The sequence below is a fragment of the Sycon ciliatum genome, chromosome 1, assembly GCF_964019385.1.
Source record: "Sycon ciliatum chromosome 1, ocSycCili1.1, whole genome shotgun sequence".
NCBI classification, from domain to species: domain Eukaryota; kingdom Metazoa; phylum Porifera; class Calcarea; order Leucosolenida; family Sycettidae; genus Sycon; species Sycon ciliatum.
In genome coordinates, this window is record NC_088643.1 from 94,514,824 (window position 1) to 94,541,702 (window position 26,879).

At 48.1% G+C, this 26,879-nt stretch overlaps 2 protein-coding genes across 3 annotated transcripts in view; both read left to right on the plus strand.

Moving 5' to 3' along the window:
- The window catches only part of LOC135806603 (ubiquitin carboxyl-terminal hydrolase 37-like), a 62,268-nt gene that overhangs the window by 1,808 nt on the left and 33,581 nt on the right, over window positions 1-26,879 (plus strand). The window contains exons 1-2 of one of the 2 annotated variants that reach the window (XM_065320808.1): window positions 19,263-19,617; window positions 20,193-20,349. In XM_065320808.1, the coding sequence (XP_065176880.1) occupies window positions 19,447-19,617; window positions 20,193-20,349 (328 nt within the window). In that variant the 5' untranslated portion in view covers window positions 19,263-19,446. Of the gene's footprint in view, window positions 1-19,262; window positions 19,618-20,192; window positions 20,350-26,879 lie in introns of those variants that run through there. The other variant, XM_065320809.1, reaches the window with a different exon arrangement.
- On the plus strand, window positions 11,578-15,105 carry LOC135808925 (uncharacterized). The gene has a single exon (XM_065322178.1). It carries the CDS (start codon window positions 11,578-11,580, stop codon window positions 15,103-15,105), a length of 3,528 nt encoding a protein of 1,175 aa, XP_065178250.1.

A 26,879-nucleotide genomic window follows, 5' to 3' on the forward strand; every position in this document is an offset into this window, starting at 1 on the left:
CAGTGAGGCGCAAGAACTTTTAAATCATCAGTGTCCAGAGGGCCAGCATAGTGGCAGGAGTGTGTGGTGCAAATTTCACTCAAATCCATTGAGAGACACCAAAGTTACGGTCAATTGAATGCCATATGAAATTTATGGGTAGGCTGCTACCTTAACCCTTTGGAGCTCATCGTTCGAATTCGAACGATGCCAATGTCATGTGTGCAAGTGCACTCAACGAGTCACAACTCAGTCAAATCTCAACCGAATTCAACAATCGAAATACCTACGAGGTAGCAGAGAATCTAAGCTGTCGGCTCGAAAAACCCCGGGGTCGATACGAGCTAGTATAACAGAGCGGCAAGTGCTCGAAAGATCACTCGATTTCTCATGCGTCAGCGATGTGCAAATTTCGTTCAAAAGTGGGATTTTCCCTCTTCCTGCTCACGCAGCATGTGACATCACTCCCAGCGCTTTTTGTCACGGCTTTTGTGAGCCTGTTAGAAAAAATTTGAATGATTTTGAGCTAGCACGAGTGAAATGGCGAGACAAGGACTATTCCCGTTTTGGATTTGGTATTCAGCTGGCGTTCCTGGCATTCGGTAGCAGACAGCAATCGCTCTCCTGAATGAGTTTGGGCTCGCTGTTATCCTCGTTCCAAGAGCTTTCCAACGAGCCCAAGATCGTCAGAATCGGTGAAGTAGAACCAGCGTTATGATGGAAATTGGAACGAATATACTTGCAATTGCAGCTATCTCCTGACGTCGTGTGAACAGTGCAGTTCCAAAGGGTTAAGGCATAACCTGGGATTCGAACCCGCGCTATCGCCCTACATGCATTCCCCAATACACTTCGCATTCATACTCACTCTTCCAAGTTGCTTCACGTTATGATCTTGCATTTGAAAGCCCTATTTGAATATTGTGGCCAGCTGTTTGTGGCCAGCTGTGTTTTATGGTACGGTACGGTACGAGACAGATACGGGATAGCGCCAGGCGTGACACAAACACACAAACAAATACCAAACGAGAGAGCTTGGAAGCTCAGGGCCCTACGCTATGCTTTTTTCCTTGATGACCTAGACAAAAAAAGCATAGGGATGTTATAAATTCTTATAAATTTCTACTTTTTGTTTTAGACATAACCTGGGATTCGAACCCGCACTATCGCGCGCCCTGCATGCATCCCCCGATACACTTCGCATACATACTAATTCTTCCAAGTTGCTTCACTTTATGATCTTGTATTCGAAAGCCCTATTTGAATATGCATTGAATATGCATTGTGGCCAGCCGTCTTTGATTGTACGGTACGGTACGGGACAGGTACGGTCGAGGGTAATACGACACCGTCTACCGCCTTGATGACCTAGGCAAAAAAAGAATAGGGATGTTATAAATTTTTCAATTCTCCTATTTTTTCAGGCTTTACCTGGGATTCGAACCAGCACTATCGCCCTACATGCATTCATCCATACACTTCGCATTCATACTCATTATTCCAAGTTGCTTCACGTTATGATCTTGCGTTTGAAAGCCCTATTTGAATATTGCGGCCAGCTGTATGTGGCCAGCTGTGTTTGATGGTACAGGACAGATACGGGACAGATACGGGATAGCGCCAGGCGTGACACAAACAAACAAACAAACAAACAAACACCAAATTAAAGCTGTGTGGACCCTGGCTAGCGCCAGACGTTACTGAAGTAACGTCTTCTGCATAGCTACGGGAATTAAAGCTGTGTGGACCCTGGCTAGCGCCAGACGTTACCGAAGTAACGTTTTCTGCATAGCTACGGGAATAAAAGAATACGACTACTACTAGTATATATATACGCTATAACTTATACTGAGTATAACTTTCTTATCATTATTCTCACCTATGTCTGACCTTAATCCTAATGCCGTCCCCTATTCGGGTCTTTTCACTCAATCCCGTAACCCTTTGCATCATCATCACAGCGCCCCACCTACACTGACTGTGACTGAGTACACCTAGTACCTACACTGACTGTGACTGAGTACACAGCTGCTGCACTAGTGGATACTACTACTACCGGTACTAGTAGTCAGCCCCGACTCGATAGCTGTTTGTTCTGTCAATCCTCAACTTCTGTGTTCTAGTCGTTTCTTCGTTCTCCCTGCATGCAACTTTGTTATCTTTCTTGTTCTTATTTTTTGTCTCGAGCTGGGTTTGTGTTCTTTGTAAAAAAATTAAACAATTAAATCATAGTTTAGTTACTAGATCTCAACCACCCCCGATTACCAGTGCTAGTAATACTTCTCAGTCTGAGATAGCGGGCCTCCAGATTAGTTTCCTCAACATTTGTCACTTGCTAAATAAGAAGGATGGGGTCGAGGAATTCATCCACAAGCACAGCATAGACATAATAGGGAGGTTTCGCTCTACGTAATTACGTATGAAAATCCGTATGTCGTACGCGCCGGGGAACGAGTGCAACTTTCATACGTAAATCTCTCTACGGATTTCCGTAGGAAGGCTGTTTCCTACGTCGGGGTCGCCATAGGACTTTTTGAAATATTTTTCGCATTTTCCGGATTTATCAAGCAAAGTTGAAGCCGCGCGAAACACAACTCGCCGGCGGGTACACAGGGGCGTACACAGGGCGGTTCCCGGGATGCCCGGGAACCAGTAAAAAAATTCGATATGGGTGCGGAGAATTTTTTGATCCAGGCCCAGCGCTCGCAGTGCATGCCTGGAGTCCGCCTGATGGTCCGTCCGCCTGATGGTCCGAGGCCGCGAGGACGGTGCACCGGTGACTAGCCCAGGTGTAAAAGTGGTGCTGGGACTGGGACACAGCGTAGACTGGGCCATGAGTCTACAGACTGAACTGGGTTCAACAAAGTCGCTACTTTACATTGCCGGATTCCTCGATCTCCGAGTCAAATTTTCCTTTGCAGTTTGTTTTGACAAAGTTGGTCGTGTTTTCGACGATGCTTTCGCTTTGTGGAAAAGAAGTGTGAACATCCAGAGGGCCAACGCTCTATTCAGGTCAAGCGATAGATGAGAATGCAGACGCACCTGACTTGCAAGCGAAGTCTGCATGCAACGAGCAGCGCTGAGGAAGAAATCGTCGGCGAAGCTGTAGAGTGACCGTTGTCGGAAGCTGCTGGATCATCCAAAACTTACTTCAGTGACATGGGAGCGTGTTGGAAGGGATATGTGTTGGAAGGGATATTCTGAACGTCTACGTCCACAGTGGAATCCAGTCCCCCGAAATTTGCCGGACACGGAAAAGATTTCCGTCATCGACAATCATTGTGCGCCACCGAAGGCGAAGGATTTCATTCCCAGGGCGTGTCCAGACGGATGGCAAACAGCACCGCTTTCAACTATCCTTGTTGGAGGAGTTACCCTGCGTAGTCTTTTGACCAGCGTGCAATGGTGGCTTCTGCTTGCCCTGTGTGATGTTTGCTCCAGATGATTCGAAACTTACTAAGCCAGCTTTCAAGACTGCATGCAATCGTCATGCTGAACAAAACATCCATAAAACGGGGAAAGTTCAGTTAAAAAAATCAAAAATGCGTAGCAATGACATCTTCCAGCAGCTTGTGGATGTTAATTTCACCCAGTCTGAAGAGAATATGCAGAAACTCCGTAGGATACGAAAAACAGCACTTCAATTGTGTGGAATGTTGGTTCATCAGTTGGCAAGGGAACCACTCCTGGAGGCGAGCGGCGTACGCCCCTGGGTACACACACCGTACACCACGTGCAAAATACGATGGAAAACGTGGTTTCGGTTCGTGGTGCATGCGGTGGGCGCATGCAGCCAACACGTCTTCAAAGCAACAAGGCATGTTTAGCAGCCGTGGAGAAATCACGTAGAGCGAAACCCAACAGCACTGATCTTTACGTATGAAAATTACGTGCAGTTCCTACGTTATTTTCATACGTAATTCCATAGAGCGAAACCTCCCTAATATGTCTTGCCGAGACATTCCTGACTTCAGAGACCCCGGACAGCCTTGTCAACATCCCAAACTATAAACTTATCCGTCAAGACAAACCTAGCTGGCTTTGGTGGTGGAGTAGCGGCCAATGTAGTAGTACCGTAAAGCACGGCCAGAGCGCCCCACCATCTCGTCCTGTCGTGGCCGCCTTGTGAAGGTGGATTCCTGTCTGTAGGTCATACGACACGGACCTTGTACAAACATTGCACGTTGTGCCGTCAATCCGTACCCAGTTTACCTTCGAGCTCCACATAAAAGCATACCATTTTTTGTTTATGATTTCCCCTTTTCTTAATTTCGTATTTAGCGCTTTTGGGCGTCATTATTTTCTTCTCATTATTTCGCACCAAGTTATTATTTTTGTGGTATCGTCTAGCTTCTGTTTGTTTTGCAGTTGTTCTTATGCACCCCCTCCACCCATTTTTCGATGCCTAGTTGCAACGCTGACGCCAAGACCTCTGGTCGATTGAGTTGCTCCCAGCACATCAGCACGTTGTCCCTACATCCCCTATGTCACAGGCTACTAAGTTTGTACGATGTGAGAACCTTCGTGTACTCAGAAGGTCACACTTGGTTTTTTTATTATTAATTTTTTTTTACTATTGACACAGCCCTACTGGAAAAAAGGCCGGGAGAACAAAAAGAAACGAGGAAAAGGACGAACATGGCCAGCAATCGAGGACATCTGAGAGTTGTAATTTTTGTACTCCTCTGAGGTGTGATTTTTGGCGTGCTGGGCCAAGCACAAGGTAAGGAAGCCATCTGCCAAAGAATGAAGAAAATGGTTGTTGTTTGATCCTTTGGTGTAATCTTTGTAGCTAGTCGAAGCTGTTGTTTGGAGCAGAAACGCTGAAATTGACTATTTTCTGCATGTACTCATGCATGTACAGTGCGTATCGGTTATAGTGTGGTCGTATGTATAGGATATAGACCAAAGTCGAGGTCAATATCCTATTTATCACGATTCCTTTGCCATAACCCCAAAATTTGAACCTTTAGGAGCTATTTTAACCTTTTTAGTATAGCATTTGTACTATAGTGTACATAGGATGTTGCCTATTTTGGGTACAAGACTGTAAGAACAACAGAGTTCAGCATCTGCAGCACAGTGGCTGGGTGGTATAAGGGGTTGCTTGAGATCCATACTGTTGTGAGTTCGAATCCTGCTTGTTCTCTTCCTTTGTATTCTTTCTTTCAATTTTTCTTTTTGAAGTGGAGAGAAAAATTCTAAGGCTGTGTTTACATGAGAAATTTCAACCCGGGTCGAGTTCAGCCCGGGTTGAAAGTCTGTACGATAGACAAAAGAGGTGAGCGTTTACATGAAGACAGTTGACCCGGGTCAGATACTGATATACCGCCAAAAGTCCACTTCTACAGTCCTGTATGGTCACGTGAATCTGTTCGCGCGAAATTTACATCTGCAGTGCCGTTCCAACCTGGCGCGAGATACGCACAGAAGTACGTTTGTACGATTTTTTTTGACCCGGATTGATTTCAACCCTCCCCTTGGGGGGAGGGTTGAAATCAACCCGGGGCGAAATTTCAACCCGGGTCAAGCGCAATGCGTCATGTAAACGTGCCATTCATTTTATGCACATGGCGGGTTGAAATCTGACCCTGGTCGAACTCAACCCGGGTTGAAACGCCTCATGTAAACACCGCCTCAGTCCCTCCAAAGTCGAAAGATTACAATGCCTAAGTGGTCGATACAAGCGGTCGATATAAGCGGTCGATATTGCGGCGATATGGGTAATATGTATGTGTTATTAGCCGAGTATCAGGGCAATACCGGCCGATATCTGCCCGAACCTGTCCCTGCGGGAATTTGCGGAAAAAACTCTCGAAAACTTGCGCAAGAAATTGCGGCAGAAAACAACAAAAAATGCGACGAAAAGTGCGGAACGATGCAGAACTTGCCAGGAATTCGCGGAATTATTTACAGAAAATTGCAGATTTGGGCCAAATCACGCAATTTGTTGCATCGTATATCTACTCGGGAGTAGTACGAGTGCAAATAACCTACAGGATCATGGAAAGCACTGCGTGAAAAGTGCAGAAAATGTGAGATATAGTGCAGAAAACAACAAAAAACGCGGGAAATCCCGGATTTTGCTGAAAATCGCGGGTTTGGGCGAAAATCGCGAAATTTGTTGCATCCGTGGAATCGCGATTTCCTGGAGGGACAGCCGAACGGCGTCAGCCGTGAGGGCAGGTATCGTAGCCGGTATTGCCCGTACTACGAGGCTAATAACACATTTATTACACGCATACTTCCCTAATTTGATGTACTCATCAACGTACACTGCCTTCACACGTGGAATTCGGGATCATGGTACGAAAAACTACGAGGCACATGTATCCAACTGGTATTACTTGTATGTGTATGTGTACAGTGTGTATGGGGTCAAATGCCGGGCAATATCGTGTAATATTGGACCGCCTGAGTGGGCTTGTATGGAGGAATATTGCCCGCTCTATCTGGTCGCTGATTGGCTGTAGACCTGGAAATGGTCACCTGACATGTAATAAAGGACCAGTCAAGGATCACGAGAATTAGTGGAGGTCGATATAGAAGAGTGATAAACAAGAATATACTGCATACAAGAATGAACACTCATTTTTTCATAATCATAACACATATTTTATGTGTATATTTATTCTTACAAGCAGTATTATCGCATAGTAGAATATATCGGCCGTAAGAATGGATTTTGTGTAGCAAAATATGCCAGATTAGTGCAAAGTGTATCGCCTGTAGTAATAACATCTGTGCTCTGTGCATACTCAATACAATAATATTCAACACAAAAAGAGAGTTATGTCCAAGGGAGCATTGGAGAATCACTTTTCTGTCCAGTTGGACTCTTTCTTCCAACTTCTCTCGTATCCGCTGCTCCGCAGTCGCCTAGCACGACCGCGAGTCTGATTGATCCGTGTACGTGTGTATCATGTGTACGTGTCCACATGCCAAACGTGCGCGCATACATGTATATGTATGATATGTCACACGTGATTTATCGTGTGTAAGAAATATCGGCAATAAGAATCAAATGTCGTTTTTCAAACACCCACGCTATAACCGATACCTACTGTACATGTATTTCTTTGCCTTTCATGTGTCGATCGAAAAAAGAAAAAAAACGATTGTATCGCATATCATTACCCACGTGTATTCGGGAGATTGAACACCCCGGCAATTCCGTACATCCCTCATGCAAGAATTTTCTACTTGTATGTATTCTGTTTCTGGTATACCCGCTTTCTCCCGACAGTATTGATTAACAAGCCATACACTGCACTCATCTCCCTTCCTCCTCTCTTCCTCCCTTTCCTTACACAGCACACAGGAGAGCCCCTCGATAGGCCTCTGTGGCCTTTGGACAATCCTTACGATGAAAATAAAAATCAATCAATGCGATTAATAGTATAAGTGAAGCGGACATTACAAAATGATGAATGAGAATACATGTATCTAAAATGGTTGTTCCTAATCGATTTTCTTGAGACTATCATCAGGGAAAATCGTTGGCGTGGCGAGAATGCCACGGAGTTAGTCTACACGTTCATGTCATGTTCAGTTGCGATTTGCTTTCTCTTCCTGATTGCCATTGCGGTCATGCTGTCGGTTCTCTGTGATTTGACCTTTATCTCCTGGCATCTTACTGTCTTCATGTGCTCCCCTTGGGGGCACCTTGATGCCTGATGTAATATCGCAGTTGTACAGCGGGCTACCTTTTAGGTTCCGCTGCGGTCGGTTTTGCTGAGCCAGCCTTGGCACCGTGTAGCCTTTTTTGGTTGTTGTGTTCTTGTGCGTGCGGCATGAGGTTTTAGCTGTACCTTTGTTTGGCTGCGCTGCCTTTTTGTTTCCCGAGAGTTTTTCTTTGCATGTATTGTAGTTTGTTGGAATAATCGAGTGCTCTTCGAGCCAACACCACAGCGATTCAGGAGTGTCGATCCTCGCCGAGGTGTATGATCTGTAGCCGTCAACACATTTGGTAGCAGAGGACGGTTAGTCGTTAGGTTAGGATCCTCGCCTGAGAATGGCATCCTCGGAGGAATGCCATGATTTGGAGCGTGAGATCGAGCTCCTGAAGCTGCGGAAGTCGGCAGCGAAGACGCAGCTCACGAATGCGAGGCGGGGGCTGTTGGTCTTGGTAGATGTCGACACGCGACCTGTGCCGGACAAGGCAACAGTACTGAAAGCAGTTTCCTTGCTGCAAGGAGCCATGGACGAACTTGCAGGAGTCACCAGGACCCTGGCGAGTTATGTTCAGCAGACCCCAGACTGTCTGGGAGAATTACGCAAGTTATCTGAGGATGCGGAGCAAACAGAAGAGAAATATACGTCCGCGATGGAACGAAGTGCGGACTTCTGTCGGCAATACAGCAGTTTTGTCACGCCCAGTACACGTTTTGGAAGTCCGTCCAGAAAAACTCAAATCTACAAACTGCGAGCTTACCTGGATAGGCACACTGCTCTTGTCGATGAGAACAGCGCTGATGAACGCGATGAACATGCTGGTGGAGCACGGGAATTTGAGTACGGAGTGGAGTCGCTAGCGCTGCAGACAGATAGTAGTAGTACTGTGGATATGGAGCACACAGCGATCAGAGAAGCTGGTGCTCAGCCCAGTGCCAGTGAAGTGAAAGTTAGAGCAGACGTAGCGGGCCTCAGTCTCGGAGACCAAGCGCTTCAGTCCAGCACTAGCAGTAGATCTGCTAGTACTTCTGCCACTAACACTAGTAACAGTACAGTGTCATGTAGTTGTAGTACATGTACCAGCACCACTGCAGGGTTGTCACCTGCAACCACAAACAACCTGTCACCACCACAGGCCAGTGTGACAAGCATTAGTTTCAGAAGTACAGGTGCCAGTTTCAGTACCAACTACTTGGCAGCATCCAATGCACCACCACCAGGTTACCTGCAGGCCAGGCCAGTGATAGGTATGGGAAGCACTGTGACAGTCAGCGCTGCCACTGGGACCAAGACTAGCAGCAGGACTAGCAGCAGGCATGCACCAGCAGTGCCTAGTACAAGTACAACTGTGCATACCACTCTGCCAGTGTCTGGGATGAGCTTGCCAACAGCCAAGACCAGAGTAGGCCAGACTGCCACTCAACCTATAGCTCTGCAATCTGCTGTACCTACACCAGCAATGTTTTCAGCCGCACCAATGTCAGCAGCATGGGCTGCTCCAGTACCAGTATCAGCAGCTCCATCATGGTCTGCTCCAGGATCAGCATTTCCAGCAGTCTCAGTCTCAGCAGCACAGGCTGCACCTGTGCCAATGTCCGCAGTGCCAATGTCCGCAGTGCCAATGTCAGCACCACACGCTGTGCCAGCTAGCGCAAGCTCGATGCCGAGGTCTGTGACAGCATCGCCCGGACCAGCGGCGTTGGGAACAGACATGTGGCGACAACTCAAGCGTGTTGCGGTCCCAGAGTTTTCCGGCGACAAGCGGCAGTACAACGCGTGGCGTGCAGCTTTTGTAGCTTGTATTGACCAGGCACCCGCTACACCTGAGTATAAACTGTTGCAGCTTCGCCAGTACCTGAAAGGCGACGCGCTGAAAGTTATTGACGGACTCGGACACTCAGCAGCGGCCTATGAGGCAGCCAAGCGGCGACTCGAACGGAAGTTTGGTGGACAACGTCGTCAATTAGCGCTCCACTTGGATGAACTAGAAAGTCACCCCAGTGTGAAGAGCAGCAAAGACCTCGAGCATTTTGGTGACCTGCTCGACATTGCCATCCTCAACTTACGCGAGGCAGGCCGAGACCAAGAGCTCGGAGATGGCACCCTGTACAGAGTTTTACAGCGAAAACTGGCAGAGTCGATGCTCACCAACTACCAACGTTGGTTAGTTGACCACCGACAGCAGCCAACGGTAGTAGCGCTTCTTGAGTGGACACTGCAAGAAGTGGAGTACCGTACAGTGGCAGCCGAGGCGGTACATGGCGTGGCAGCAGCAGTACCTGCAACAGCACCAGGCACTGCCCGTCACTTTGACAGCAGCAGACCATCATTCCGGCCAAGTAGCCATCGCTCGTTGCAGCAGAGCAATGCTCATACACACTTGGCAGACGGACAGACGGCACGAGACGAGGAGACTTCTTTCATATCCTCTCGCGCCACTTGTCCAGAATGCAGCGGGAGCCATGGCATTTGGGAATGCTCCACCTTCAAAGGACACGACACAGGCCGACGGTGGACAAGAGCAAAGGAATTAAGCCTGTGCTATCGCTGCCTGGGAACAGGGCACAGAGGCGACAAGTGTCCTCGAACTCGCACTTGTGGTGTCGATGGTTGCCAACGGAATCATCATCGTCTACTACACGGCTTGGCACGATCAGATTTTGAGATCAGGAAGAAGCCGAGAGCCGATGGCAAGGAAAGGAATTATGACAAAGCAAACACCAAGGCTGAACAAGGACACTGTGGCGTCGCAACAGCGCATGAGACTCCAACGGAAGGGGAGTCCCCCCAGCAATGCAGCAATGCAACAGCCGAGAAGAGCTACACCAGTTTACGCACTGTGCCTGTCGCTCTCAGGTCCGGTAGTAAGCGGCTCGTCGTCAATGCGCTTCTGGACGACGGAAGTACCAACACCTTCATCCATGAAGACGTTGCCACAGCGCTAGGAATGAGTGGTGAGCAGCATGACATGACTATCAATATGCTGAATGGAAAGCGGAGCACTTTCAAATCCATGGAAGTGGAGTTCGATATCGCCAATATTAACGGTCAATCAGGGACAACCGTAGTCGGACTCACAACTCCCAACCAAGTAACAGGACGTCTGCAGCTAACGGACTGGAGTAGCAAGAAGATTGGCTATGAGCACTTGGCTGATATACCGTTTCCGGAACCGGCCACCCCTGAAAGGATCGAGCTGCTCACATAGCCAGCAATCGCATGTCATCTCGTACATTGAAAATCAACAAAATTTTGCGAATCGACCTTTTTTTTCAGGATCACTTTTCAACGAGGACGAAGCAAAGTCGGCCGAACGAAGCCTAGAGGAAGAAAATCACCCTCTCCACTTCACCATCACGATACTGACATAGATACGAGATGAAACAACTAAAAAATTCACAAGAAAACTGTACGACCATCATCGCGCTGACTTTGGTCTGACTTTGGTCTGAGAATTTCTATCACGATCAAAAATGTACGAGGAGCACTCAAAAATCAGCCACAGACGTACCTTTATCGCTCTCTACGCCTTTTTCAAGGCACAAAAGTCGACTCTCCACTTTCAAACCAGGAACCAGACATACCAGTGGTCCTTTTCAGCTGCTCCACGAGCGCAGGAAATGTTCACCAAGGGGCGCAGAGCAGCATCCATTCCAGAAAAATAGCTAAAATACGAGTGAGACTGCATGCCTGAGTACATGAGTACATGTATGAGTACATGCAGAAAATAGTCAATTTCAGCGTTTCTGCTCCAAACAGCAACCAGCTTCGACTAGAAACAAAGATTACACCAAAGGATCAAACAACAACGATTTTCTGCAGTTTTTTTGCAGTTGGCTTCCTTGTGCTTGGCCCAGCACGCCAAAATTCACACCTCGGAGGAGTACAAAAATTACAACTCTCAGATGTCCTTGATTGCTGGCCATGATTGGCGTCGACAATGCCGAGCTTCACCGTGCGTTGTATGAAGTGTCTGGACCAGCCGGAGAGCCCATCGCGCGTCTCACACCTCTCGGATGGACCTGCGTCGGAGCAGGGGTTAGCCGTGGCGGGGGCACAAACCACTGCTGCAGCGCTATCATCGCCAGCAGCGAGACCCTTCTGAGTGTGGATAAGACTTTGCGACAGTTCTGGGAAATTGAGCAAGTGACCAGCCCAGAACACCCCATGTCACCGGAAAACCTGGACGTCCTGACAGCGACAAAGAAACGAATGACGTTCACCAATGGTCGCTACTGTGTCGGGATGCCATGGCGGGCAGATGCATCACGGCCCACCAACAATTACGACATGGCAGCGAAGAGACTTGCGCAAACACAGAAGAGGCTGAAACGGGTCCCAGAAGTTGCAGAGCGCTATGCAGAGACCATTGAGAGTTACGTGAGAAAAGGGTACGTGGTGAAGGTGAATGCAAACCCACATGAAGCAGGATCGTGGCTCCTTCCACACTTCCCGGTTGTCCGACTGGACAAAAGTACGACGAAAGTTCGCATTGTGTTCGACGGGTCAGCTAAGCATGATGGCACCGCCCTCAATGACCTGCTGCACACCGGTCCGAAGTTACAACGTGATCTATCGGCTGTTCTGCTCAGATTTCGGCGGCATCCGATCTGCATTGGCTGTGATGTTACGGAGATGTATCTACAGGTTGAAGTCAGAAAATCAGATCGGCCATATCTGAGATTCCTGTGGAATACAGACTCGCAGTCAGCTCCAGATGTGTACGAATTCAACCGGGTGGTATTCGGTCTGAACTGCTCCCCGTTCTTAGCGCAACTGGTCGCGCGAGAGCACGCTAAGACACTAGATCCAGAATTCGCCCGTGCAGCCGAGATGATGCTCGAATCAACTTACATGGACGACGGTATGGACTCAGTCTCTACAATTGCCGAGGGTGTGGCCCTGTACAAGAGTGTGACAGCAGCATGGAAGGGAGCAGGCATGGCAGTGAGGAAGTGGCTGTCGAATGCTCCGGAGCTGTTGGGTCACATACCCAGAGAGGATCAGGCAACGCAACTCAGCCTGAACGGAGACGGCCCATCCCAGATTAAGACTCTAGGGATCAGTTGGTTGAGCGACAGCGACATGTTCAGCTTTCAGGCTGTCATACCACCTGACGATATGATGATGACGAAGAGGAACATCCTCCGAAAGATCGCGACGATCTTCGACCCGCTAGGATTTCTGGCACCGGTGATCATCCGTGCCAAGATACTGATGCAAGAGATCTGGGCTAGCGGTGCAACTTGGGACGAAGTGCTTCCCGTCGAACTGAGCTCACGTTGTAGACAGTGGTTCCAGGATCTCCTTGCACTGAGCTCAATTCAAGTGCCACGCTGCTTGCAGGCCATTGCAGGCGCTACACCGCAAGATGTCGAGCTTCACGTATTTGGCGACGCATCAGAGTTAGCGTATGGTGCCGTCATCTACCAACGTATCCGCTACGCCTCCGGCGAGATCAGCACCGTATTTGTGTCTGCTAAGTCACGAGTTTCGCCAACTACCGCCACAAGCATCCCACGGCTCGAATTGATGGCTGCTGTGCTGGGAGTCGAAATGGCCAACGAAGTAGCCAAGGTGTTGCAGATCAACCCGCAGAACATCATCTACTGGACTGACAGTATGGACGTGATCTGGTGGATCCGTGGCCGGAGTCGCTTGTTCAAGACGTTCGTTGCCAACAGAGTGAGCACGATTCACCAGGCAAGCAGCCCAGATCAATGGCGGTATGTCCCTACGGCAGAGAACCCGGCTGATATTGTGTCGAGAGGATGCGCCCCAACATCGCTCACGCCGGACAGTATGTGGTGGACCGGTCCTAGCTTCATGGCCAAGCCGTCTGATGACTGGCCAGTACGACAGTTACCTACAGCCCAAGCAAAGGAAACAAAGTCCATGAAGGAGACCGTTCTGATGAGCAGCACTGAGACGGGTACTGATGATGAGGGCACAGGCGCAACGGAGCCCAGTGTTTGGCGACTGGAACCGCAGCGATACTCTGATTTGGAGCGCTTGATTCGTGTGCAGGCGTGGGTGATGAGATTTCTTCACAACGCTCGAGCGCCACATGAACGCCGCGAACTGGGTGAATTGACAGTGGACGAATTGAGTGAGTCTGAGTTGATACTGGTGAAATCAGCGCAAGAGTCTGAGTTCCGAGATGAGATCAAGGCCATCAAGAAGGGACAACCTGTGAGTTCCCAGAGCAAGATTGCAGCACTCCATCCACAGTTAGATGACAGTGGTTTGCTGCGTGCAAGGAGTCGACTTCAGTACGCGGACTTCTTGCCCTCTGACACGATCTCACCGATCATCCTTCCCAGGACGCATCCAACGACTAAGCTTGTGATCACGCGGATCCATGGCAACGGTCATCACGCACTCGGCAACAATCAAGTTCTGAACGAGTTAGTAAAGCGGTTCTGGGTTGTCGGTGCACGCGAAGCAGTCAAGGAAGTGGATCGTCAATGTCCTGAATGCCAACGCCGAAAGGCCAAGCCTGCTAAGCAGCTCATGGCGCCACTGCCAACACTCCGGATTGAACCCGGCACCCGTGCGTTTGAAAGGGTTGGAATCGACTTTGCAGGACCGATGTACACCAAGCAGGGACGCCGAGCGCAGGCAAAGAGATGGCTGTGCATCTTCACCTGTCTTGCCACACGCGCTATCCACATCGAAGTAGCGTATGGTCTTGATACTGGAAGCTTTCTGAACTGCTTCTTCCGAATGGTCGGACGACGTGGCGCCCCACACGAGGTGCTCACTGACAATGGCACGAACTTTGTTGGTGCAGTAACCGAGCTACGCGAGTTGAGAAGAGAACTGGACGAGAAGAAGATCATCAAGGCAACCAACGGTCAACGGATTCAGTGGCACTTCAACCCACCCGCAGCACCGCACTTCGGAGGACCATTTGAGGTCATGGTGAAGGCTGCCAAACGAGCACTGTACGCCATTCTGAAGTCAGGTGACATCACAGATGAGGAGTTAGTGACGGCAACGATTGGAGCAGAACACCTGATCAACAGTCGGCCCTTGACAACGGTATCTTCAGATGCCAGAGACTGTACTCCTATCTCTCCAAGTGACTTGCTGCTAGGCGACGCGAGCCACAGTATTGATGTACCCGGTGATGACCCAGCAGCTAGCCTGAGGAGACGCTGGAGACGAGTCCAGGAGCTGGTCAGACATTTCTGGGCAAGATGGATGCAAGAATGGCTGCCCATGCTGAGTGGTCGTGCCAAATGGAAGAAACCCTACAACAACGTGCAAGTCGGTGATGTCGTTATCCTACTCGCCAAAGACACACCACGTGGTCAGTGGCAGCTGGGACGAGTTGTCGATGTTCACCCAGGACGTGACGGGCTGGTACGAGTCGTGGACGTGAAGGTGAAGAACACCACGCTACGTCGCCCAATAAGCAAGATCTGCCCGCTGGAAGCATGTCAGTGAGTTACTGAGTGGCAACAGCATTGGACCATCGCCATTGACGTATGGTCATGTCTTTTCACTCTCTTGCTTCTCTCTTGCTTCTCTCTTTTTTTTTGTTTCTGTTTGCTTGAGCACTAGCAACTCAGGCAATCTTTTCTGTTTTTCTTTCATTTTTCCACTTCGAGTGTTGGTGATGTATCTCTCCGTAGACACATCAGGAAGGGGAGAATGGCGTGGCGAGAATGCCACGGAGTTAGTCTACACGTTCATGTCATGTTCAGTTGCGATTTGCTTTCTCTTCCTGATTGCCATTGCGGTCATGCTGTCGGTTCTCTGTGATTTGACCTTTATCTCCTGGCATCTTACTGTCTTCATGTGCTCCCCTTGGGGGCACCTTGATGCCTGATGTAATATCGCAGTTGTACAGCGGGCTACCTTTTAGGTTCCGCTGCGGTCGGTTTTGCTGAGCCAGCCTTGGCACCGTGTAGCCTTTTTTGGTTGTTGTGTTCTTGTGCGTGCGGCATGAGGTTTTAGCTGTACCTTTGTTTGGCTGCGCTGCCTTTTTGTTTCCCGAGAGTTTTTCTTTGCATGTATTGTAGTTTGTTGGAATAATCGAGTGCTCTTCGAGCCAACACCACAGCGATTCAGGAGTGTCGATCCTCGCCGAGGTGTATGATCTGTAGCCGTCAACACAATCGTCTCACAATAGAGGCTATACGGAGAAACAAACTCATTCATCATTTTGTAATGTCCGCTTCACTTATACTATTAATCGCATTAATAAAGTTATTGTCTCCTCGTCGCCTTTTCAAAAATCAATCAATCAATATAGTGATGCATTGGTTATAGTGATAAAATCACGGAAATCAAAAGGGTACGCTATAGCCGATACAGACTGTACTCATGTACTCAGCTGGCATGCAGTCTCACTCGCATTTTAGCTCTTTTTCTGGAATGGATGCTGCTCTGCGACCCTGGCCTTGGTGAACATTTCCTGCGCTCGTAGAGCAGCTGAAAAGGACCACTGATATGTCTGGTTCCTGGTTTGAAAGTGGAGTCGACTTTTGTGCCTTGAAAAAGGAGTAGAGAGTGATAAAGGTACTTCTGTAGCTTATTTTGAGTGCTCCTCGTACATTTTTGATCGTGATAGAAATTCTCAGATCAAAGTCAGCGCGAAGATGGCCGTACAGTTTTCTTGTGGATTTTTTAGTTGTTTCGTCTCGTATCTACGTGTGTATGTCAGTATCGTGATGGTGAAGTGGAGAGGCCTCGAGGGTGATTTTCTTCCTCTGGGCTCGTTCGGCCGACTTTGCTTCGTCCTCGTTGAAAAGTGATCCTGAAAAAAAGGTCGATTCGCAAAATTATGTTGATTTTGAATGTAGATCTACGTGAGGACATGCGATAGGCCTTGAAAGTGCTACGTCACAGCATAGCAACAATTTCAAAAATTCAAAAACTGGATCCAGTTTTTGTATGGATCCAAGCACATTTCAAGCGGTCTTAGGGGCCTATTATATGTGCAACTCCAGCCCGGGCTGGAGCAAGCGGGCCAGCCCGCCAAGGGTGTTTACATGTGCAAGGCCGGGCTGGTCGCCAGCCCGCAGTGAGTTTATATGCGCTGAGCACACGCCAGCCCGTTGTGAGTATGTAGCAAATACACTACGACTGTAGTGTGCTGCCCCGGGCTGAAACGCAGGGCTGCAGGCCATACTCAGGTTATAAACCTAAAAACTTTTTTTCTCATACAATGTACTTTGAAGTATTCTTCTGCTGATTTCTTTTCGCGCTGTGGCACATGTTTGGTGTGTTGTATCACCTCGTTTCTTTCAAGTTCCCTGTTTTTCACATTTTTAGCTGTCCATATCAAAGTATTTTGCAAGTAGTTCCCCTTCCACTTTAATGTAAATCATGCATGTCGACAAATAAACAGTGCTCACTGTACGTCCTTCTTGTTGCTGTACAAAAAGCTTCATAGATTTTCAAGACAATATCGGGAATCCTCTTTATAGCTACCCTCAAAAGGTAAAAGTACCTATTTTGTAGTATGAACGCAGTGTAGACACCATAATAATATAACTCTGGCCCGGGCTGGTCTGTTTATATGTGCTTTTTCTGGCCCGCCTAGCCGGGATCCCGGGTGCCTCGAGGCGGGATCCCGCCTCGCCGGGCCAGCCCGCTTGCCATGTAAACGCACCACAGGTTTTGTGTGGATTTGTGTACAACCCCGAGATCCCGTTGCAGGCGGGCTGGCCCGCCTGTCGACCAGCCCGGGCTGGAGCTGCACATATAATCACCCCCTAACCCACAGAATGGTGATGTAGCCAGTGAAACTGACTGATTTGGCTACTGGGGGCAGGGTTACAACTGGTGGCAAAATAAAAGTCACACCTGCATGCCACATGAGTGGGTTGCTATGCACCCACATACTTAGGCAATAGCAAAGTCACACCTTAGTGGATCCAAAAATAGAAATCTGAGGTCAACTTACTACTCCCTGGCTGTTTTGACGTCATCACTTTCAAGCCCTATTCCTGGCGAGCTATGATCCAAGCTTCAGACATGGCACGTGCTTGTTGCCAGGAGACGGCCAATGAGCGGCCAGAATAAGCAGTCAAGATCAGTCGATCTTGACCGCTTAGCCGGTCAAGAACAGCACTTACAGCATCGCGCCGCACATGCGCATTTACCATTTTTCGAAGTCCTTGCCTTGGGCAACATCTCCGACGAGGACTAAAAATTTGTCTCCCTTCTCCAAAATTATGTACTACTGTCTTGAACGTCTGCAGGGAGACCAGAAACGCCAACCGACCTTGCAGCCGGTCCTGTTTCAAGTTCTCGCGGCGAAACGTACACAAGGGAAGCAGACCTCCACAAGTACATTTTGTACCTGCCCTAAGGCTGCAGCTTCTCAGCACCGTCGCATTTGAACCTTACTCTGGCAATCATCTAACTCGAAGAACGGGTTTATTCCGAATCCGTCATATTACTGGTACTAACGTTACTACTGCCTTCACTGTACTTGAATACTTTCATCTCAAAACTGGAAAGTCCCGACCAAACAAATAGCTGTTTGTGATGGTCACTGCACACAATGTGACATCAACTCATTTGCCGTCAAGGCTTTCTTTCTGTTTGAATCTCTCTACTGTACTGGGCCTTGTTGTTTGTGAGGTGGGCCTTGTCTGAAGCGCAATCCTACACAGTTGCGTCGGGCATGCCGCTCTGATCAGGCCCTCGGTCATGTGAGTGATCTTGCCGCGGGCCTCGGTCGCGACGCCCTTGGGCGTCGCGACCTCGGGCAAGATCACTCACAGACCTCGGGCCTGATCAGAGCATCATGCCCTCGCAACTGTGTAGGATTATGTATATCAGGCATCGATTTTACCCAACATCTCGATATTTTGCTCCGATTTTGCTGGCAATTTCCGCTCTTTCAATTCTTCAATATTTTGCCCAAAGGCAAAGGGCCGGCAGGATCTGTCTGGCCGGGCCTCAGTGACAATTTTTAGTAGGGCTGAAACGATTATACCGAATCATCGAGTACTCGTTTGATAACTCTAACGATCGAGCAATCGTTTAGACTACCGATTACGATTATTTTGCTTTTTTTTAATTTGTGTCCAGAAAGTACTGTAAACCCTCGTTTTGTGAAGTTTGAATCAGTTTCCGCTGGGAGTATGCAGTTGCCAGGGGTATGGTTCATGTTCTGAGGTTAAATTGACTTCAAAACTGCCATGTTTCGGAGCTACCCTTTCACTAATGCAGATTTGTTGGTATTATGAAGGCATAGTTGTGGAAACAGAGTAATCTGGTAATGTTTGCACAGAATTATGACTCTATTTGCTAACGATTATAACCGATTACTCGATCGTTAAACTAAAGAGTAATCGATACGTGAAAATCCACGATCGTTTCAGCCCTAATTTTTAGTACAAACCAAACGCGACCGAAACAGAGCTACATTTTGTACAGTACTAGCTGTCAGTACTTTGTAGAGCAGATCACCTACGAAAATAATTTTCGTCACTTGGAGTACTAAAATGCTGATATTTTACAACTCCCTAAAAATTTATCGCAGAATATCGAATGATCGTAAAAAAATGATTGTTGGTTTGCAATTATTTGGCGCGGGATATCTTGAACGCGGGAAACCACTCGCAGTACCCACATGCCTCTGGAAGCAATTTCAGTGCGTCTTTGTAGTAGATCTAGGTAGTATTTTATTATTATATAGCCTTCTGTCTGAAGTGCTAGTGTGGCGCTGTATTTACCTGCCCAACCCTGACTACAAACGATTTTGAGCTGTTGCCTCCTCACTTATTTACTTTCTGCGCCCCGCTGCGCTCGTAGTTACGCAACAAAATGGCAACCCAAACCAAAGCTTTTGGGTATAAAGGAACCCTGGCGATTTCGCAGTGCAACTCGACTAGAGTCAGTCCGCCAAGAACTGGAGAGTTGTCTTTGTTGGACAAGGGTAGTGGTTCGTATGCGCTCGAGTTCCAAGCGTCTTGTGGCCTCCAGACATCGTACCTGGTTAGTGTTAGTGTTACGCTCTGGTTTTATGGACTCGGATTGAGAGCCAAGGATTAATTTATACAAAAGAGAAAGGACCAAGGAACACTACAAGTTACGCTATACTGTCCACTAACACCACATTGTTAACGCATGAGCTGATTGTTTAGTAACTGGTGGTGTTAGTGGACAGTATAGCGTAACTTGTAGTTCCTTGGTCCTTTCTCTCTGCTTTTATACTTCCACACAAAAGGCACAATGGAGTTTTACAGAGTTGTCGCAACTCGGAGTTTTTTGCTCAATGCAATCATCAGGCGACTATTACATGCTCAGTGGGACTTGGCCAATATAAAGCATAGCCTAGCGATAGCTGGTTGGTGTCTGATTCAGCACAGAAAATATTGCCATGATGGCCGTGTGGATGGTTGCTTAGGTGAGGGAGATAAATATGTGATCGAAAGTTGTGCCATTGTCCACAAAGAATTACATCTTGTGTGACATGTTGACAAGAGTATCCGTCTACACATGTTGACGTTCATGTTGACTGCATCTTAAGCTCTCTTTTGTGGGGGTTTGCGTTTGTGTTTGTGTTACAGCTCCGTGCAGGGGAGTCCTTCAAGTTACAGTGCGTGCAGAGCAAGCGTGCGATATTAATGACCTTTGGAGATCCTCTCCAAACTCTCAAGTTTCAGTCTCGTGAAAATTTAGGTGTGCTGCATGAGAAGTTGCTAACGGTGCAGAGCAAGACGAAAGGTATGTGTTTTTTTCTGGTGCTACCATCGATTGTTTGCTTATGTTCTGCATCTTCATCTTGTCTCAACGTTTTAACTACTTTCAGAGGGCAAGTGCCCCGGTCTGTGAATCTACTCTGCCAAACTTTTGTGCATTGTGTGTACGAGTTCATGGCGGGCCAAATGTTCTTTGCCACAAGCTTGTGGGCAGTACGCTACTGGTATGCAAGTACAGTGTGTGCTGTTTGTTTGCCGGACGTTGTGCCAAGCGGCATCCTGTCCTGACTGGACGAACATAATGCATTGCCGCACAGCCAGTCACTACAGCAAGCATCATTCTGTTAAATTTGGAATGCGGAAAGGATTTATTGGGCTATGTCCCATGTTAGCCTGTAACAGATGACAGTTTGACCGATCCATTGTTTCAGGCCGCTTTCTATCTGGCTTGCAAGCTTGCATTAGATCAATGTTGACTCCCTAGTTTCCATTTTCGTTAAGTATTTTCCGCTCTCCCTCGTCTTGCCTCGGTCTACCATTGTGTTCAAGCAGTTCTTCGCTCTAGACGAAAAGGTTCCGCTAGGTTTCCATCATCCATGCTTTGGCACAAGCTGCTGGTTTCTTTTCTTTTAGACTTTTGCACAAAAAAAAAGAGAAAAAAGCATCGCTGAGCATCGCCAAGAGGATGCTTGACGCGACGGAATGACAACAACTCTACTCAACTCAAGTGTGCATGGTGGTGTTGACGTAGCATTCGGACTTGCAGCAGAAAGCCTAGACTGCCTGTCCGTTGTCCCAGAAGGCAGAAGCCTGAATGTGAAGCCTTTTTTTCAGAATTCAGCATCAAGCCATCAGAGAAGGAGGGCGACTGCAACGTGGACGTCGTGTTGTATGCATCTAACTTCTCCATTGCACTTGGGTCATATGCTGGTGGTTGACATATATTGTTGAACTGTGAATAGGCAGCGGTGGTGGTGTCAACGTAGCATTCAGATTACTCAATGACAACAACTCTACTCAAGTCAAGTACAGTACTTATGTACTTATGAACTTGTGAACGTAATGGTGAAAGTAGAATAAGTGGTGAGGCTTGCGGGAAAAAAACCCGTTCCCGCACGTTGTGAGTGTGTTTACTCTCCTTGTACGCAGACATTGATAATGCTGCGACGTCACGCAGATCAATTTGATACGTATGTTGTGAGTCGAAAGTGCCGCACCTCCCTGCATCCGTGCGGGAGGAATCCGTCACATCTGGAAAGTTTCCGCTGCACCGAGCCTGACCGGTAATGGCAGGTTTTACTGCACATTGTGCATAGGTCAACAACAGCCTGGAGATACGTTCATAGGTCAACAGCCTGGAGATACGTATGTTCCGCCCAATCTGGGATTTTACGCAATCTACAAATTGCGCTGCGCAATCTGAGAATACCCAGATTACCTGCACGATCTGCCGATTAATTTAGAAAGAAGAAGGGACCAATACGTGACGAGCTTTGACTAACAGTCCACCAAGATAACGAGATACTATATAGTCAGATAATGTGGTTGGTCCTTTCTTCTTTTCTGAAGTATATATTATGGCATGGTTAGGAGGGCAATAATGGATTTTCAGTGCCCGACAAGTGAGGGCACTGGAAATCCATAATTGCCCGACCAACCATGCCATAATGGATTTATTACTTTCAGCCTAACATTGCTGAAGACACTAACCTGAAAGAATCAAAACTAAAGGAGAAAGTCGACATCGTGTGAAACAACACTTGAAAGGAAAGAAAAAGAAAAGCTGAGATCGCCACTTTCAAACACTCATTCACATGTACACTGCACTGACTCTGTACACAGTCACCGTGTTGAAATCCCGTAGATTTCACGCGTCCAGTGTCACTGTCAGGGTTGTCACGGACGATGGGCTCTGGACGCGGGCGTTGGACCGATTAATTGCCCGCTCATACAGATCAGTGATTGGCCCGATCCAAGGAAACAGTCACGTGACATGTGCTAATAATTAAAACTATTGGCTCAAGATCCGAGTTTTAATCTGCAGATTGCTTGCGCATTCTGCCTGGAAATTTTCAGATTGCGCAGATAATGATGGCTCGCATATCCTGGGAGTGTTCAGATTGCGCGGCACAATCTGAGGATTCCCAACAGATCCGTGCAGGGTTGTGCAATCTGGGATTTTCCAGATAGACAATTTGATTTGAAGATTTCTCCCCACATGGATTCGCTGTGCTCTGGATGTCTTTTAGCGAAATCCACAGGTTGCACCCCACATGGATTCGCTGTGCTCTTCATGCTTTTCAACAATATTCACAGATTGCGTCCACAGATAGCGCCCCACACGGAAATCACTGTGCTCTTCATGCGTTTCAACAAAACACAGATTGCGTCCACAGATTGAACCCCACATGAATTTGCTGTGTTCTTCAGGTTTTCAGTGAAATGCACACATTGCATGAACCACACACGTGAATTTTGCACCACATGTACTTGGGTGTGTTCCCAGAAGTGTCAAGGAAGCTCAGAGATCGAGACGCGGATTACCGTACCAGGTCTCGTGCCTGTTGTGAACTACCCCGTATGCACTGCCAAAGATGCAATACTCACAGCCCACTCGACATTGGGCTAATTACTTGCTTTTGCACAAGAAGAACTCAAACTAAAAGAGCTAGAGAAAAAAGGATAAAGGCTCGCGCACCAAGATGACACGGACGAAATCGCGACCTACGTCATCGTGTGCACGCACAATATTACTGGAAAAAGGAAGAACGTCACGAACACAGCCTGAATAAATAATACGAAGTTCAAAAGTAATAATACGTAGTGATCAACAGTAAATACGTTAGATATCACGGAAGGAATAGAGATAGAGAGAGAGAGATGAGGTGGCGTCGACAGTTACTAGTCAATCTATTACACCTCTCCCTCCAGACACCACTACTCAGGAACAATATCGCATTGGGCGTCGACGGCTAGCTGGCCCTGGGGCACGGAGATCATAGCGTGGGACTGAATCACTGTCTCCGCCGTCAAATTCCAGGCCAACGGCTCCGCCATCACTTGCGTCACTCTCCCTATCACTCTCGGCAGGGTTCGGCTGGGCGCTGTGGACATCCTCAGAGTCTGGTATTACAGGAGCTGAGTCTAGCTTCAGCAGGTCAATGTTGACCACTTTCTCTGCGCCATTGGCATGACTGATCACGACAGTAGATGGTGACACAATCTTTTCACATTCCAGCCAGGCTCAAATGGTGGGAACAGCTTCTGGTGACGCCTAGGCCTCCGCGGAATGTGCCGGCATAATTTCGGGAATTATCGGTGTGATTTTTAAAACGGGAATTATTGGCAATTTTTGTGGAATAATCGGTAAAATTTGAGCAATGCCCCCCTTTTTTCAATTTACTTGAAGTATTTCCATTTATAACACCCTGATTTGTACCAAAAAGCTTGTGATCCTGAAGTTGATCGCCCGGTATTTCAAAAAAGAAAGAAAAAAAAGCTTCCAGCCGAGTTTCACGCGAACCGTGATTGTTTTTGCCCGTACAAGTGGCAAAAAAACCGCACGCGGTACGGTATCTGCAAAAAAGGGAAGAAAAAAAGCATTATTGTGAGAATTATTGGTGGAATTACGGGAATAATCGGTCGAAATTTTGAGCAATGCTCAAAGGAATTATCGGTAAAAATACGAGCATATTCCGCGGAGGCCTAGTGACGCCCGGGGCGTCGGAACAGTACTGCATCACCGGGAACGTAGGGTGATTGGGTGCTGCTGGGTGGTTGTGGAGGGCTCGATGCAGACAACTCTGTCTCCACAACATCGTGTACACGGGCAGCCGGTTCATTCAGCTTCTCAACCCAATCTCAGCAGCTGTATCGGGTCTGCACCACTTAGCCCAGTGCACCGGAACACGAGTCAGTTGGTCAGCTGGGTTCTTCTCAGTGGGCGTCCACTCAACACGCACATTCAGGCGTGCGGTCTCCATCAGGTTAGTTGCCACTTGTAAACGACGGCCAATGAGCACCTTATGCAGGCCTCCTACGCGACCATGGCACACATTCTCAGCACCTTGACGTAGCCATCCAAATACAGCCTTGGAGTTAGTAATGAGCCGCACTGATTCCAGGCCCCACTCAACAGCCAGTGACAGACCACGCATCGCCGCGTCGAGTTCTGCGACGTTGATGTGTTTCCTGTCGTCTGCATCACGTAGCCACGTGCCATCCTCAATGATGTCTCCATTGCGTTTCAGCACAACGCCAGTTGCCCTGTCAGACGCGTCACAGTAGACTGCCCAGTCGCCGTCAGACGTTGACGGCACACGCCAAACTCACGACCGGGGCAGCAGTCCCTGACTTGCGTTCCAACCAAGCTTTCCGCTCAGGACAGTTGTGCTTCGTATGACCCGGTTCGTCACAAAAGAAACACACTGGCTGGTTTCTGCTCTGCCGGTCAGTCTGATTCCGTCTTCCATCACTGTCAGGACCCTTTCGATTGCGCCGCTTCGGGCACTGCCTCCTGATGTGGCCAACTTCGCCACAATCATAGCAAACTTCAGCGGTCTTCTGGCTTGCGCCACCTGTAGCTGCAGCAGCCACAACATGACTAGTGCTGCTGGAATCTCGCTCTGCACTACGCAGGGCACGCACTATCTCTAGGCACCCGGACACGGTTAGGTCCTTCCCGGCCATAGTGAGCCTCAGCTCGCGCTCATACTGATTGAACAGTCCGGAAATAACTTGCTCCACCAGCAACGAGTCCTTGTCATCAGCATTAGGGTGACCTGACAACGCGTATAAACGTTGTAGATCTGCCACGTAGGCATCGGGCGACTCATCTATGCGAAGTCTCCTCGCCGTGAATGCTGAGTAGGACTGCGCCTTCGTCAGGCAAAACGACTGCCTGAATTTGTTCAACGCTTTATCTTGGTCGGCTCGATCACCAGAAGCCAACCTGGAGTATACTAGAAACGCATCTCCCTCCAGAAACAGGGGAAAGTTCTTCATTCGTTTCGACTCATCGTCCCACTTCTGGATATCTGCCAGCACTAGGATTTTCTCCCAAAACCGTTCGAAGTCGTCTCCACTTCCTTTGAACGATCGAAGAAAATTGTCCAACTTCAACGACATCGTGCAGTTGGCAACAAAGCCAGCTCACAAGACTAAAACGTTCCTTCAACAACTCCCGGGTTTCGGCACCAGATGTTGTGAACTACCCCGTCTGCACTGCCCAACATGCAACACTCACAGCCCACTCGACATTGGACTAATTACTTGCTTTTGCACAAGAAGAACTCAAACTAAAAGAGCTAGAGAAAAGGATAAAGGCTCGCGCACCAAGATGACACGGACAAAATGGCGACCTACGTCATCGTGTGCACGCACAATAATACTGGAAAGAGGAAGAATGTCACGAACACAGCGTGAATAAATAATACGAAGTTCAAGAGTAATAATACGTAGTGATCAACAGTAAATACGTTAGATATCACGAAAGGAATAGAGAGAGAGAGAGAGAGAGAGAGAGAGAGAGATGAGGTGGCGTTGACAGTTACTAGTCAATCTATTACATACCACAAATATTTTCGTGTCACCCCAGAATGCGCAGGCAATTTGGAAACTTCAGATTGCACGGAACGTGTACACTCTTTTTATGGTTATTATGTTCCGCGCATTCTGTGGATTTGCGTAATCTGAGAATTCCAGATTGCCTGCGCATTCTGGGATTTCTGAAAATAATTTTGGCACGAAGCCAGTCATGGAGAATTCACGTCCCTGACACTTCTGGAAACACGCGCCACACGCAAGTATGTGTGGTCCAACATTCACGTATGCTTCATGCACTCTGTGTCTGTCTTTCTCTCTGTCTATATGTCTCAGCCTGTCTCTCTCTCTGTTCAGTCTCAAAATGCTCAATGCCAGTTTCAGTCGGCTCCACCACATTTAGTGATGACTTTTCCAAGACCCACAGTTAATTGGGAACTCGTGGCCTGGCACGAGGAAAACATGGATGCAGTGAATGGGATTTCGGTTTTTGACCACATGCTGGTGAGCTGATCTACTCACCTCCCACCGCTTTAGGAGCTGCATCTGTGCCTTGATCCTTGAAGGGTGGTGGCGTTCCTACGGATGCGGAAAACTTGGCCTCTATATAGAGAAACCGAGTCTCACGCGAACCGTGAATTTTTTTTCGAAGAAGAAAAAAAAGCCAAGGAGAGGAGCAAGGAGCTGAAATGCCTCTCAAGCTTTGAGCTCGAAGATGGACTATTCTGACCAGAACTCGTTTTTTTTCGGAAAGGCCACCCCAAAAGCAGCAGTTACTATGGAGACAGCGCATTCTGAAGTATAATAGCAAAATGGCCCAGAACACACAGTGGTTACCAGCTATTCGCGATTAAATGAAGAATGTGATGTCGAACATATCAACGTCCCCACCCTGACCCTCCCTGTGTCAGTCTATTCATTTGTTCCCAGGCTCGCTATCCGAAATGCCGGAGAGCATAGAAAGAACCAGGGCCTAGATCAGTAGAAAAGTGCCGTTCACCCATGCACGAGCTC

What these genes read in the sequence shown, in the direction of transcription:
- LOC135808925 (XM_065322178.1), top strand. Translation starts at nt 11,578, where the DNA reads ATGATTGGCGTCGACAATGCCGAGCTTCACCGTGCGTTGTATGAAGTG.